This window comes from Anoplopoma fimbria, chromosome 7, assembly GCF_027596085.1.
Source record: "Anoplopoma fimbria isolate UVic2021 breed Golden Eagle Sablefish chromosome 7, Afim_UVic_2022, whole genome shotgun sequence".
NCBI classification, from domain to species: domain Eukaryota; kingdom Metazoa; phylum Chordata; class Actinopteri; order Perciformes; family Anoplopomatidae; genus Anoplopoma; species Anoplopoma fimbria.
The window spans coordinates 19,822,270-19,837,047 of NC_072455.1; the positions used below are offsets into that span (position 1 = coordinate 19,822,270).

General features: G+C 42.9%; 2 protein-coding genes across 2 annotated transcripts in view; one reads left to right on the forward strand and one right to left on the reverse strand.

Moving 5' to 3' along the window:
- The window catches only part of si:ch73-335l21.1 (insulin receptor substrate 1-B), a 41,303-nt gene extending 36,200 nt beyond the window's left edge, over positions 1 to 5,103 (forward strand). Inside the window, 1 exon segment of the mRNA XM_054601563.1 lies at positions 2,732 to 5,103. Within this exon segment, the coding sequence (XP_054457538.1) occupies positions 2,732 to 2,739 (8 nt within the window). The 3' untranslated portion in view covers positions 2,740 to 5,103.
- A 5,866-nt stretch (positions 5,104 to 10,969) lies between these two features.
- LOC129093619 (uncharacterized) lies at positions 10,970 to 14,356 on the reverse strand. The gene is made up of 3 exons (XM_054601687.1): positions 14,199 to 14,356; positions 13,985 to 14,055; positions 10,970 to 13,640 (listed from the first exon to the last, which is right to left on the reverse strand). Exons 1-3 carry the CDS (start codon positions 14,225 to 14,227, stop codon positions 11,020 to 11,022), a joined length of 2,721 nt encoding a protein of 906 aa, XP_054457662.1. The 5' UTR covers positions 14,228 to 14,356; the 3' UTR covers positions 10,970 to 11,019.
- Between the last annotated feature and the right edge of the window lie 422 nt (positions 14,357 to 14,778).

Sequence of the window (14,778 nt, forward strand, 5' to 3'; positions counted from 1 at the left end):
GTGGACTCAGTGACTCAGATCATGTTGCGTAGACCAGATCTGTGTCTTGTTGGGAGCCGAGGCGGCACGAAAAAATGACAGACTGACACTCGGTTTACGACCAGAGAACAGGGTGGCTTTCAATTTTTAGACTGCCCTCGATTGAGAAATCACATAGACCCAGACTCTCCTAATTACACACACACACACACACACACACACACACACACACACACACACACACACACACACACACACACACACACACACACAGGCGGCTAGAAAACAGTTATTGGCTAGACACAGTGTGCGGAGGCAGATAGCCTTGTCTAACCTCTTGATTTAAACAGTCTGCCAAAGAAAAAGGAGGAAGAGAAACACACATACACTCACACTGTCCTCACCGCGGTCATTATGACATCGATTCGCCCGCGGATGGAGAAAGCGATGCAAGGAAGTGAATGAGATCGATGGACAAATCACCACGGGAGGTTAAGACTCAAGGAGGGGGGGGGCATGGAATATAGGAAGGCAGTATTTGATTAGAGTGGAAACATTTGTAGTTGCATATAAGAGAGTGCACGTGCATTAGGATGAGGCATTGGAGAGTTGTCTCCCTGTATAATTTGCCATGTCTGTGTTTGGTGAAAGGTCATCATTAAGTGAATGTCATCCGCGTAATTATAGTATCTTGCTCTGTGTCCTTTTTGTGTGCGTGGTTTCGTGTGTGTGTGTGTGTGTGTGTGTGTTCCATGGCAGTGCATCCGTGCGTGTCCAGGCTGTCTCCTCTGGTCCCCTCTGGTTGGCTGGCTTGATTGTTTGTGTTGCTGTTTTTCGAGCTCGATTCGAGTGTGCCGCTCCGCTCTGGTTTGGGGCCGTCATGGATTTGGCCGGCTGGCGGGCACCGTCTGTGCCGACGGGGGGCTAAATATAGCTCACTGCGCCAGGAAGAGGACCAACTGGAGAGGGAGGGAGGGAGAGAGAGAGAGGGAGGGAGGGGCATAAATATAGAGTACCCTCATGCAATTAGAGAGTCAAGCGCTGCTGGGAAAATTTTAGGGCGAGAGACACAGGGAGATCTCGCTCAAGATGTTGTCTTTACTAGCTCCGTGCATTTGTTATTTTGGTTTAAGGCCGCCGGAGTGCCTTTGGTGTGAGTCATCATCACATCTGACGAAGAGTAACCCAGTTTAAAGGGCATCGACTTATCTTTATAGCAACAGTCATGATCCTGCAAACTCTAGATGAACTCCACTATTTTTACATTTTTCACTCACTTCTTTTATTCAAACATTGTGATTTACAAGACAAGACTTAACATGCGTGCCAAAGCAATTACACGGTATGCAATAGTCATTACGAACCATGCTCCAACAGGAACAACAACATTAACAACATCAAAATGATCACCCACCTTGCAGGTTAATTGCATGTCACACCGGGTTAAGATGGGTCCAATAAAATAAGCGTCACACGGCTTGATGTCAGTATTGAGGCGTGTCGGACTTTGCCCAATATCAGGTCAGCCAGTATATTCTGCATAATTTAATTCTGTATCGTGATTGGTCGGTTGGGTCTTAGCAACACAGAATCGTAAATTGTCGCCGTGACACCCTGCACGTTGGTCCAATCCTAGCGTGTCCTATAGGTGATTGAGATGGAGGTGTCAACACCAACATCGTCATCAGTCTTGTGCTTTGGCATGTTTATAGTCGTGCACAGATCCTATGGTTTAAGACCACTTGCAAGTTGCTAGATGTGAGAAGGCAAAACCAAAAACTCTTGACATGTAAGTGTTGTTGAAAGGAGGTCATGAGGGGGTCAGTTGTCCTCCAGTAGGATGACACATTACATAGCATTAAAGGAGCAATTCATGGTTCCCACATGCCCGTCGTGTCTGGCCAATGTCTGGAAATGTTATCTAGTTTGATCCCAGAAATTGCTTAGTTGATGGGGGCTTTAAGTGCTGGGACAAATTGCTGATGCATTCAAAGCATGTTGACTCCTTAAATCAGCTGTGGGTGGTCGTGTCTCACAGTGCCACCATTAGATTTCACCAGGTTTCTCTCACAATTGTCAACTTTTCGCCCTGGGAAAGCCCAAGAATCCCGCTCTGCATGAGGGCCGTTAAAACAATGAGCAGATGGCTGCTGGACGCCATGTGATTCGTCTGCTCTCTCTCTCTCTCTCTCTCTCTACTCTGGAGCAGAATTACCATGAAGTCTGCATTTCCCACTAATCCTATCAACTGTGCAAACAAGGCCAGGAAAGACAACTATGCCCATGTGGCTGTCAACCTTTTTAAATTATGACAGTAGTGATATTTTCCCGGCGATGCACACCTGCATGCTCACATGTCCGATGTGATGTGAGGAGCTGAAATTGGCAAATCTCACATGAATTCTGAGTCTGGTTTCCCTCGCTGGGCCTGCAGCAGTAGGTGTCCTCACATTCTCCTTCCCCGGCGTTCCCTTTTTATCGCTTTCTTCCCGTGTAAATCTGAGAGTCTTTTTCCAGCTTGTTTGGCTTTATTGTTTATTCCTGTTGTTCATTTTTGGATCACTGTGTTCCCAGGATGATAAGCAGACACTGATAACTTACATTTGATATTACAATTACCTTGATAAGCAAGAGACACTGTATATACATGTCATAATATTTTTCTTATTCATATCTGGGTTATGTTTATTCTACATCTAACCAAACAATTTCCTCTTTTTGTGTGCGTCTCCTTTTTTTTTTTCTTCTTCAGAGTGCTGATGTCAGTGCATCGTCCTTTGGGAAACAATCTGGTGCCGCTCGGAGAGCTTCAAAGCTTCGCCTGTTCCTTCTGTGACGACCAATCACGTCGAGGGAGCAGCTGGATCGGACACGCCCCTGAAGCACTTTGACAGACCGATGGACAACTTTTTTTTTTTTTTTTCTTCGCTTTCATCTTGTTGGTTGTGGAAACCAACAGGGATGTGTGCCAAATGACATTTTTGAAAAGCTACTTGCTGCTCTCATTCCTTGAGTGAAAGCCAATCAGAGAATTGTACAAAAAAAAAAATGAGATTGGTGTTTTTAGTTTTTTGATTATTTTTTTCCCAAGAGAAAAAAATCTAATAATTAAGGTGGATATTTAGTTTATGGATAAGAAAATGAATAGAATTATGTATCTGCTCAAAAAGTGCCTCATTTTCAGATTGTAGCCATTTTACAAAGAACTTCAACTTAGCCGCGACTAACGGAAGCTTTGAGGTTTTTTTTGTTAATTTTGTGCTTGATTTGATGTAGTTACAACAACAAAAAAGCAGCGGAAGATATAGATAAAAGAAGGGTAGCGTTGGTGCGAGCTTGTGTGCTGCGTTCATGTCATATGGGATGATTCTAGTTTTTACAACTTCAGAATAACGGTAGAACGTGATTTCAAAAAAATGTTTATGTGAGGGCTAACAATACTGTGCATGGTCAATATAACACTATGAAAAATGTTCCTCTCTGTCATTGAGCTCCAGAGTTTAACATTCATAAGATAATGGAAAACACAATAAATCTTATAGGACATGAATGCAGCATTTTTGCTAACGTTAATAATGATAATGGTACTAGCCAATCTGCTGGCCTTCCTGTCTACTGTGAGAAAATATTAGCAAAGCCTGTGTTAGCATTCAGCTCATTATAACCCGTGCTGCTCTTATTCTGTCTTTTTTTTTTTTTTTTTTATCTCTCTGTTAACTTCTTTAACAAAGCCATACACCTAAAGTATTAAACACACAGGCTTGAAAACAAAAGGCACTTGTAGCAGGGGGATATAGTAGCTCGCTAGTTAGCTTAAGCCAACAAGGTCAGGTAAACATTTACATTGTGCCAGGATGTAAATTCAGCATCCGACTGACCACAGCTCAGGGTTAGACCCCTGATACAGAGCCAAGCAATCCCATTAGTGCTGTTAGCTCCAGACACTAGTGTCTCATTTAATCCTCTTCGTCTCAGGATGCAGAATAACATTAGGTACGTACAGCAGAGGATAGAGACCCTATCAATAGCCATGCTAATGCTAGCTTTGTAGGGGTCAGAACACTGCTTTTAGCACCGGAAAAAGGGGTCACTTCAAATTTCAATTCTGTCAGTACAAAAAAATAACAAATGCAAATTTGTTCTCAGTTATTTTATACATTAAGGTACCAAAACTGTTTAAGATTATACACTTTTACATTTTTAAACTGGTTGAATTGAAAGTGCTTTGACCTTAAATCCTTCTTAAAGACTCTGTTTCTATTTCCCTCCCTCCTGTCTGTCTTTTGCTTAGCTCTTACTTTAATCTCCGCTATGCATCAGCACTTAAGTGCCTGTCTGTCCCTTTTTATCTGTCTGTCTCTCTGCCCCCTTCTTAGCAGCTAGCACTAATAGGGCTGTCCTAGCAGAATATATTATTAAGTCTATTTTTGTGTCTATTTTTGCCTCTTTTGGCTGTACAGTTCTCATGAAATAACTTTTGTGTTTGTTCGTTGTGACAATGATCTATCAGATGACTTGACTGACAGCCATGGCCCTAATCGGAAGGAGTTTTGGACTTTTTCTCTTTGCCGGTAATGGAGGACTTAATTGTCGCAGGCAGCCGTCAGTGCCAAAACACAACAACAACAACAACAACAAGACTTATGCTCCAACAGCACCTCAAGAAGCAACCTTCAGCTCTCAAGACTGGACGTATTGCTTTGTTTTGTTTTAAAAGTGTAACCTTTTGTGTTCCCCTGTTGTTGTTTTTTGCAATGAGTTGGGGGGGGAGGAAGGACTTTAACATATCTTGGAGATAAAGGTCATTGTGAGGACTTGCGCACGCTTTAACCTTGAATTTGACTGAAACTTTGACCAGAAAAATAAATTCATGACGAGAAAGAAAAGGCCACCACCAAAAAAAAGAGAAGAAAAAACGTCTAAATCCATGTGCATCTATGTAGCTCCAAATTGTACCCGTGTGTTTGTGTGCCTGTCCCAGGAAGTTCATGAACTCGCTCACTCTGGTCACATGACTCTGGTGGGCCTAGAGCGTAACAATGCTGCTTTATTATGAGCAGATTGGGATCTGTGGTTGGAATTGGCTCTGATGGCGGTTACTAATGCAGAAGTGGGGGGGGGGGGGGGGGGGGACAATTGGACTTCAAATCAGACTCAGCACATAAATCCCAGACTTTTCATGCAGACTAACAGGCAAACACGTCCTGATATATATTTCTAATGTGTTTTGGAGATGTTCTCAAAATGAAACTCAGCAGTTTTTTGCCAAATGCTGGAGGGTACTTGTAGTTTATAGAGAGGGGAGAGAGTGCAAAAACAGGCTTTCAGTCCTGACAAGTGGACATTATCATCCTGCCATTTAGAGCCCACTTTGAGCAATTCATGAACGTTTTCTTTTATGTTTTCAAACTGCCTGCAGTCCGGAGATGTTTTCCTTTTGACTGCCAGAGGTGAAGTTCTCGATGGTCACAGCCACATATCATGACTTAAGTTCCTGTGGGAGAGCTCAGACTAACGGGGTTCAATAGTTTAAGGGGCTACTATGATTTTATTCATTGCATCGGTTGGCGAGATGTTCATAAAATGTGCAGAGAAGTGCTGCTGCTGTTCTATACTGTTTAATCTCTTCCTCCTTTTCCCCAGAGGGATGGTACTGAGTGGGAATATTGTGAGATTTGCCATTGATGTAGACAGTTTTACTTCTGTTGCTTTAGAAAAAAAAAAAGAAAAAAAATTCAAACAACAAAAAGGACTTGTGGTTTCTTTTGTTTCTGTGGCTCGCTTCTTTTTTGAGTGATGTGATGTAGGGATGCTTGTTAGAAAGTGGCAGGTTTAAGACAGAAAAACAACAGTGCTACTGATTTAAAGGGGGAAGAAGAAGAGCGGAAGACGCTACAATTTACGGGCCGAGGCAAGTGTGAACATCTGTATGAGATGCCACAGACGCGGGCGGGCTCCTGCCCCACACAAACACTCGCTGTCTTTGACTAACACACACACACAGACGCTGGTTAGAGGCCTGCAACCGTGGCAGATGTCACACACTGTAATGTGGAAAAGAAAACAGCATGATTGTTATCCGCAGAGCCTCTTTAGTTTCGTTAGTCACATTCACCACTCCCCATTGATAAGATCTTTTGCATTCCAGGCTGGTGGCTTGCCAGCGGAGTTAATCACTCGTCTTACTGGTAATTTGACCGATGTGTAGTTTCCCGGGTTGAGCTGCCTCTCTTGTCTTATTCGATACCGCCTTCTCACTGAGCTTCCTCGGTTTAATTAAATAAGCTTTTTTTTTTTAAGGAATGGTAAATTTGTGCTTCTTTCTCTCCTTGTTAACATGGATGAGATCTCTTCTCATCCTCATCCACAGATGGCCAAGTAACTCAACCCAGACAGGGGCACCCGCAGGAATTAATAGAAATGAGAACACACACACACACACACACACACACACACGAACACACGGACAGAGATCAGGCCCGCACCTGCAGATCCTCTCACTTCCCTTATTAAAAGATAATGAGGTTAGTGTGGACAACAAAAAAGCTTAGTCGCACCTGTATGAGAGAAGAAAAAGCCCCTACACACACACTCACCAGAAGGGTGACTGAAATACACTCTTTACATTCACTTACATCCTAAACACAGTGAGTCCAGAAGGGATTTTGAGCCCCACTTCAGATTCATCAGAAGAGACATTTCCCTTTTCCTGTTATGTACGAGCTGATCATGGAAAAGTAAAGTCTTCTCCTTGTGATGCAATAGAGCAGCTTTGGTCGACGTGAGAAGTCAAACAAACTCAAGTCTCCTCCCCAGTGATACGGACAATCATGAGAGGAGAGGAGAGAATGGAGGCACAGCTGCCATCTGGTTGTCGTGGCGACAGGCATCGACAATGCATGCCTCGGCCGCAGTGGCCACATCTCCGGTCAAGAAGACAGAGTGAAAGAGAGGGAGAGACACAAGAGGAGGAGGGGGTGTGGATGCTGGCTGGGGGCCAAGGCAAGAGGACACAGAGTTCAGTCACAGAGAGGTGAGCTGGATGGAGGCCAACAGGTGGACCTGTTGTGTCTGAGCGGGCGGGTGTTTTCATCTCGTCATTGTGAGGTGTGTGTGTGATACTGTTTCTGCATGCAGCCATTGGCACAGAGCGAAAGAAATGGACTCAGTAACCTCACTTGTTTATACACTGCGGAATGGGCACGGGAATACTTGTACATTCTCATAAACCACTTCTTGCCTCTTATTATCCTTCAAACTAAACAGTCTGAGAAGTAAAAAAAATCCCATGTTGGCCTGCTCAGAATTCATGTCAACACTTAGGTCATGCACATTTCTCCAAGGATGTTGCTTAGCCAAAGAAGTGATCCATCTAGATCCTTATGCGTCATGAAGAATTTAGATAGTAGACAACAACAATACTAATAGTTAAACTAATTTAAAGGGAATTTGTTGTGTGAAATAGTGAAGTGAGTTTTAACTTCATTTTGTTTCAGTGTAATCATTTTTTTTTTTAGAGACAGAAGAGATTGTACGAAATAAGTTGGGATGGTGCCCAGGGTTGTTGATTTATATATTTTAACCCTTCCTTAGGATTATTAATGTTTCCTTTAAATACTCCGTAGACCTTTGATATTGTCCCTAAAACAGTGTCAAATAATAGCACAAAGTTAAATTGGTCAAAGTTGAGTAATTGTCTGCCATACAAGAGACAAGGTAAATGAACATACAGTGAATTGCATGAGACGCAGTAATGTGAAAACATGCAAAACCTTCTGGTACATAAATAACACTTGTGTTTGTCATAATGGTTTATTTCATTTTAAAGGGGGATCCTTTACACGTCTGCTAAGCCCAGTGGAAACATCTGTGAAAAGAGCAGGTATAAAAGGCAGATGTACGTCTTGTCCTCTTTGACGGGGCTGATATTGCTTCTTTTTTTATGGTGTTTACATCCTTACTCCTCGGCCTTCTGGAGCATGTACAGTCCGTACTGCTACATATTGGCAGCAATACAGGAAGTCTTCCCGTCTTTATGACTTCCTCCACGGAGTGGACCACAGGAAGCTAGCTGGATGTGAGACACGGAAATAGCTTTAGCTCCCATAGCAGATGTGGGAATGTTAATGCGGACGCTATTCCATGCTCCTAAATTGCTTCCTTCCCATCATTCAAACTGTTTTTAAAAGTACGCAGCAGAGGTTGGACGTGAGTGAAGAAAAGTGTTTCTATAGGGATTGAGACATTTTTTCTTCTTCTACCACATTCCCCTTTCAAGTTGCCATAATAAACAACATAAGTAAAAGTGTTTTAGCTTAGGTAAACCTACTGTATGTTGACTAAGCAGAAAAAGCCCTGGATTACAGTCAGCATGCTGCAAACTGCCTCTGCTAATCCTCCAAATTTTCCCTCTACTTTCCCCTCTGCAGTCCGTTAATATGGGTTTTAGGGCAAAGTTATTTCACTGTAGTTTCAATAAAGTTAGTACACGCACACACAGTCGTGTTCAAAGCCAGTGGGTCCACCGGTCGGGTCCATCCGCTGCATGCCATGTGAGGTAATCTGAGCCACAAATACCACAGCCGATGCAACCATTTTTCTAATGTATTTCCAGCTCTCTTTCCTCACCGCCCCCTCTTTCACATAGTGTACTTGGCCAAACAAAAAGCCTTTCTCTGTCTTTCCCCCTCCCTCCCCTCCCTTTTCTCCCCCCCCCCCGACAGCAACCGATGCTCACCCTCCCTCTCTCGCCTCATAAGAGAATGTTTGCCATGATTATGGATTTGTCTCTATTACAGGCCGCATGCGAAATTAGCTCTGTCACTCCGTAGCTGCTGGCTTGTCTGAAAAAAATAAATAAATAAGGACGTTTTTCTAACTGTAAGAGAAAGTGCCACATGGAGTGAGGGAAAATGAGAAGGGGGGGGGAGGTGAGGAGGGCGTTTTGGGGGGAGTGCTGGTGGGGGGGACTGAGAGGCCTCTGTGCTTTTTTTTTCCTTGAAAGCTCCCTGAAAACCACAGACACATGGTACAGAATTCCCCTCACAGTAGGAAAAGGGGGGCGGTGGGGGACACACACACACACACACACACACTGTGATAAACACACACACACACACACACACACACACACACACACACACACACACAGGGAATATTGTAGAGGAATGGGAGTGTGTGAACTCAGCTACACGAAACGCCAACGCCTCGACATGCCAGCACGTGGAAACCTCACAACATCCTATCACCTTAATACCTCTCAGCCCTATGGGAAAGTGGATGGTCCCACATTCCACGGGTATTGGTATGGTGGTGGTAGGAGGGAGGTGTGGGGTGGGGGGGGGCGTTAATCCAATGTACAAAGTGTTTAACTTTGACTGACAGATCCCCTCCAAAAAAAAAAAACTCCCACCGTCTGTTCTCTTTGGGGCCCCTTTGAGCCTCGTAGATTGAGGACAAGCGTAGAACTGGTATTCAGGTGGTGTTGGCTGGCTGGCTGGGGGAAAAAAGGTGAAGGGTCAGGTGTTGTGAATGGACCCGTTAGGAGCTGTGATGTGAGCTTAGAGTGTGTGGACCCAATGCCCTTGAAGCTGAGCGCTTGGTTGGCTGATTGATAAAAGGGGTGGAAGCAAGAACATCAATTTTGCTCTTAATTGTGAGCTTTTTTTAAAGCTTAAAAAGACCAAAAGCCATAACAGTAATTCTGCAATTTATCTGATCTTCTTTAAAGTCTTTTTTGCTTCAAAGTATAGCCGCCAAAAGGACACCACAGCATGAGAACTACAACATCCAGTACTTGATGTCACGTGTGGATATAAAATGGACGAGTATCGCCATCTAGTGGAACATCTGCTCATGTTGTACATGTAGATACGCTCACTATAGGTGTAATGCATAGCCAATTCAGATAACAACATAAATAAGAGTTTAACAACATAATGACAAAGATGTTCTCGTGATTGAAACTAACTAACAAATTCCATTACAGCCTGGGTTTACGTTATGGCTTAAATCAATAGGAACAAACAACTCAATTACTTGTTTTCCTCAACAACTTTTTATTAATGGCTTGGCAAAGTCACTAAAAGACCTTCAAACAAAAGGGGGATGGACCAGGTTTTTCCATCTCCTAGCATGTGAACCCAGAGACCAGTATGCGGAAACAACTCCTTGTAAGCGAGAAGGAGGAGGTGGAAAATCTGTGTCAGCACACTGAATAGCCACGGCCTGCTTGGGAATGAGGACACAAGGAATGGGAATACAATCAATTTATAAAAAGCCTCGAGTATGACCTTCTTCTGCTTCCCCTCCTCATACTTGACATTACATTATGCAAATTGTTTGACAAATGGAGAAAAAGCTTTGCTCAGAAAAACCACATTTGACCTCTATTGATTTTTTTCCCCACTCTTAAGATTTCTCCCAGAGCAAGACAAGATTGTTTTGGGTCAGAGTTGTTTGTGTTTTAACAAAAATGCTGTGTAAGCAGCAATGGTTTAAAGAACATAGTATTTTTTTAAATAATTCTCTTGAAAGCATCTACTTGTCATGCTAGATGAGTTGTTTTTTTTACCATTTATTTCCTAAAGTTTAAGATGTTCTCAGATGTCTTGTGATGTCCAACAAACAGTTAAAACGCAAAGATATTGAGTTAATATCATAGAAGATAAATTAAAGCAGGCACCAGTCGCCGTACTGTTTAATTCTCTCTTGATCCAATAACTGGTTAATCAACTAATGGTTTGACCTCTAAAGAAAACGCAGTGACTCCAGGAATTTATCAGTCCCATAATGTCTAACTATGCCTGTAAACAAGCTTCAACCAAGACTAACAATTATTTATGAACATAATGTTTTCACATTAATAATTATCAAACTTCTTACCAAACACTAAGATTTTTTTGACATAAAATGCACGAGATTCACTGAAAAAAAAAACATTCATCCATTTAGTAATTTTAAGAACAAAAATTCCAAGTACTTTTCCATCTTTTATTGGGATTGTTCAAACCACATTACATTTTTTTTAACAAGTTTCCCTCATGTCCCAGTGTGGGACAGATTCATTGACTTGAAGGAGATGTTCCCAGTTGATATTCGCAGATACTCAAGCTCTGACAAATCCTCACTAAAGCCCTGACTCTTTATGGTTGTGGCTGACAAAACATCAGCCACATCAAAACCCCCGCTTCCACTTCCTTCATTATCCAAAAACAAATCAGATGTTTTCATGTCATCGCCAACTCCTTCACTTCTAACGGGCAGCTTGTTTTCCTCAACAGCTTCATGACCTCTGCTCGTGTTGCCTCCACTTTGCACACCGTCCTCAGAGTTTACGGTCAAATTACCCGCTCCTCCTTTTTGCTCGGGTGTAGCAGTGGTGTTTGGAAAGTCATCCTTATCGGCGGTTGTGATCGGTGTCTGGGTTGTAGCTGTGACACCACTGAACGAGGCAGCTCCAAGAATATCAGCGTAGGTGACAGTTCTGACCCTGGCAGGCCGCTGAGGCAGCCTGACTATGGCTGCATTTCCAGTTTCATTGATGGGAGCATATACATTGATCTTCTTTGTTTTTGATCTCACACGTTTGCCTCTCACGGTGCTTCTGGTGGAACTGTTAAACAGGCTCGCCTTCTTGGCAAAAAGTTTGGGTTTGTCCGGTGATATTGGCTCAGATTTCGGCCTGGACTCAATTTTGAATTTCTCTGCTGATCTGAGATAAGCTGAGGAGATTCCGTAACTTTCTTGATTTTGATCGTGCTCTTTGTTATTAGCGTTTCCTAGTCTGTTTTGAACAGACGGAAACCCCAAGAACGAATAGATCTTGCGTCTCTTGTTGTATTTGTCAGGAGTAAATCTGGAGACTGAATCGCTGCTTCCTGCTGTCTTTAAAAGTGGTTTATAGTCCTCACTGCTCGGCTCATTTTGGCTCATTATGTTATCATGGCTGCTTTTTGGTTGCCAGATCTCTGAGCTTCTAAGTTTAAAACCTTCAAAACCCTGCTGGACTCTGGCGGATTCGTCTGGCTCACTGACTAAAGCTTTGGCTCCCTCGAGTGGTCGAGTGCCAAATCCTTTGAGACCATATATTGTTTTGGAGACTCTGAACCGTCTGCGGTCTGGGTTGCTGTCTACACCGGCATCACTCCCAGGTAGCCAAGGCAGGGCTTCCTTAAATCCTGATGTGAAATCCCGATGTGTGCGAAGAGAAGGTGGAGAGTAATCTGTACGTGTCGTCCTCTCATGTTTTGCCAGTGTAGCAGATGTTTCTCTCTGGCCAAAGCTATACTTTGGTGACAAAGGAGGGTTCATATTTGTCATTTTAAAGCCCTTTGCTTTGTCGAAGCCGTATCGTCTAGAGTTGGACCTTTCATTGGAGACACTGGAGGAGAGACTGGGCAGATCTTTTGCAGCTCTCCATTTAGGATTTTCAAATCCTCTGTAGCCGTAGATGGTTTTTAAGGCTTGTCCAGGTGTGGACGCATGCATTGATCTTCTTGTGGTTGTATTACTGAAGCTACCTACTGTAGATTTACTGCTGACAGCAGCATAGTTACCCTGGAAATCTGCCTGAGGTAACGGGACAAAACTTCCAATGATGGCGTCTTCCCTTGGAGCAGAGACTTGAGCTGTGTGTTGATATTTAGAGAAACCATCTGTCTGAGCACCATAATGGGCCACGTTAGCATCATGATACAGTAGATTGGCATTATCAGAGAGATATTGTATTTCGTTGGTTGGGTCTTTTCTTTGTGATTGTTGGAATCGTTTAACATTTGAAGAAAACCTGCTTAGAACTTCAGAAGCCCTTTGCCTATGTGGTGTTGTGGGAAAAGCTCTGGGTCCATCACCAGAGACTGTTTGAACTGTCTCATGCCCACCAAGAGCAGTTTGGGAGTCCTTGAACAGATACGACTTGATCTTTTTGTGTCTTGGTGTCTCGCCGCTAGACACCGAGTGCAACCCCTGGGAGAAATCTGTGATGGATGGCGTCATGCTTTTAATAACAAAGGCGTCTGAGCTGCTGCTGATTGATGGTGCATGAGGGGCAATTTGACTCGCCAAGCCCAAAAATTTGCTTGATTGAATCCCGCTGGATGTACTCCGCGCCCCAGCCGAAGTGAGCTCATTTGTCTCTTTATAGCTGCCATAAAGCCCTCTTGAAGTTGGCAGGGAAGTACTCCGAAATCTACCCGTCTGGGGCTGAAAAAAAGAAGGAGAGTCATTGCTGGGAACTTTTTTTTTGACGTAAGATTTCTGAGCTTCTCCGGCATCCCAAGCTTGTGAAGGACTGGAGCTCTGATGAAAGGGACTGGCAGCCTGTTTGTAAGATGATTTTCTAATGATGACTGGGTGTGAATTATAAGAGAGAGGTTGGTAACTGCTTGTTGGGCGCATTTCACTCTTCACACTCGTTCCTGCTCTGGACAGTCTGTTATCTGGACTGTTGCTATTGTAACTGAAGCTACTTTCTGTAAACCGTGGAGGATTTGATTGATGGTAAATGATTGACGAGGCGTCTCTGTAATTCCCACTCGTCTCGATTTCACCATTAGTTCCAGTTTGGAGTGCTAGCAAACCAGTAAAGAGGGGATGGTGTTGACTGTTTGGAGGATACAGTCGTCTCACGACAGTGTGCCTCACTCCATTGTCCACTTGGGCTGAGAGAGGACAAAGAAAATGAGTTAATCTTTCAAATGCTGTTTCAAGGGCAAATAATTTGTGCAAAACTTTGATATTGTATGCTCATTTTATACCCTTACTGTAGTTAAATATAACCTGAAATCTACATGCCTCAATATCAAATACACATCCAAATGTGTTTACATAAGTTGCAATAAAGTTCCACATAAAAATAAACCTTATCTCTCTACATAGACTAATAAAGGATTATATTACATTGTTGTGAAATTGCAAAGAGAAAGTTCAATCCTGGAATTTTTCTAACTTCTTATCAAGACGAGCATTAGCTCACTGCAGATACTGGCCTGCTTGTGTTGCTCACCTCTTCCAGCAACTGAACACATGATGAACGGCACGACAGCTGCACAGACCAGCACCAAGACAAACAAGAGTCTGCAGAAGTAAAGAAAAAACACACCCAAAGGAATATTGTTGTAATTTAATGGAAACCATAATGCTGTCAGTCAAAAATAATCACCAACCCTTTTCAAATTTTATGATTACATGTGCAAAACGCGTGTAAAATTGGAATTTACCTTGAGCAGAGAGCAGAAATACCTAACATGATGGACAGCTTTTTTCCCAGGGTTTATGACTGTCAAAAAAAGACCTTAAAGTAAGCCGTAGTGGTTGTCAATCCATGCCTTTCACTTGTCAAACAACTGATTCACATTGAGCTGTGACGCTCTGCTACTGGTTGTGAGTCTGATTGGATGCAATGCTGTTCACCTGGCCTCAAATAACCCACTTCCCAGATTTGTCTGTGAAGGAAGTTTCTCTATTTTGGCACATCTTCTGTCAAATACTTAATACTTTCTTTAATTTCTTTGGCCCAGTTTTGTGTATTTATCTTTTATTTCCTTTGAACAAAAGAATATATTTGCTTACTTCTTGGATTTTACTTTGTAAAGTCAGTTTAGGCTTATAGAGACTTGATGCAATGTTTGATTTTAGCTGTACTTGTACGCACACACACACACACACACACACACACACACACACACACACACACACACACACACACACACACACACACACACACACACACACACACACACACACACAGGCCAAAGCTAGGCCATTGTTTTGATTTTTTTATGATGCACTGACTCACAC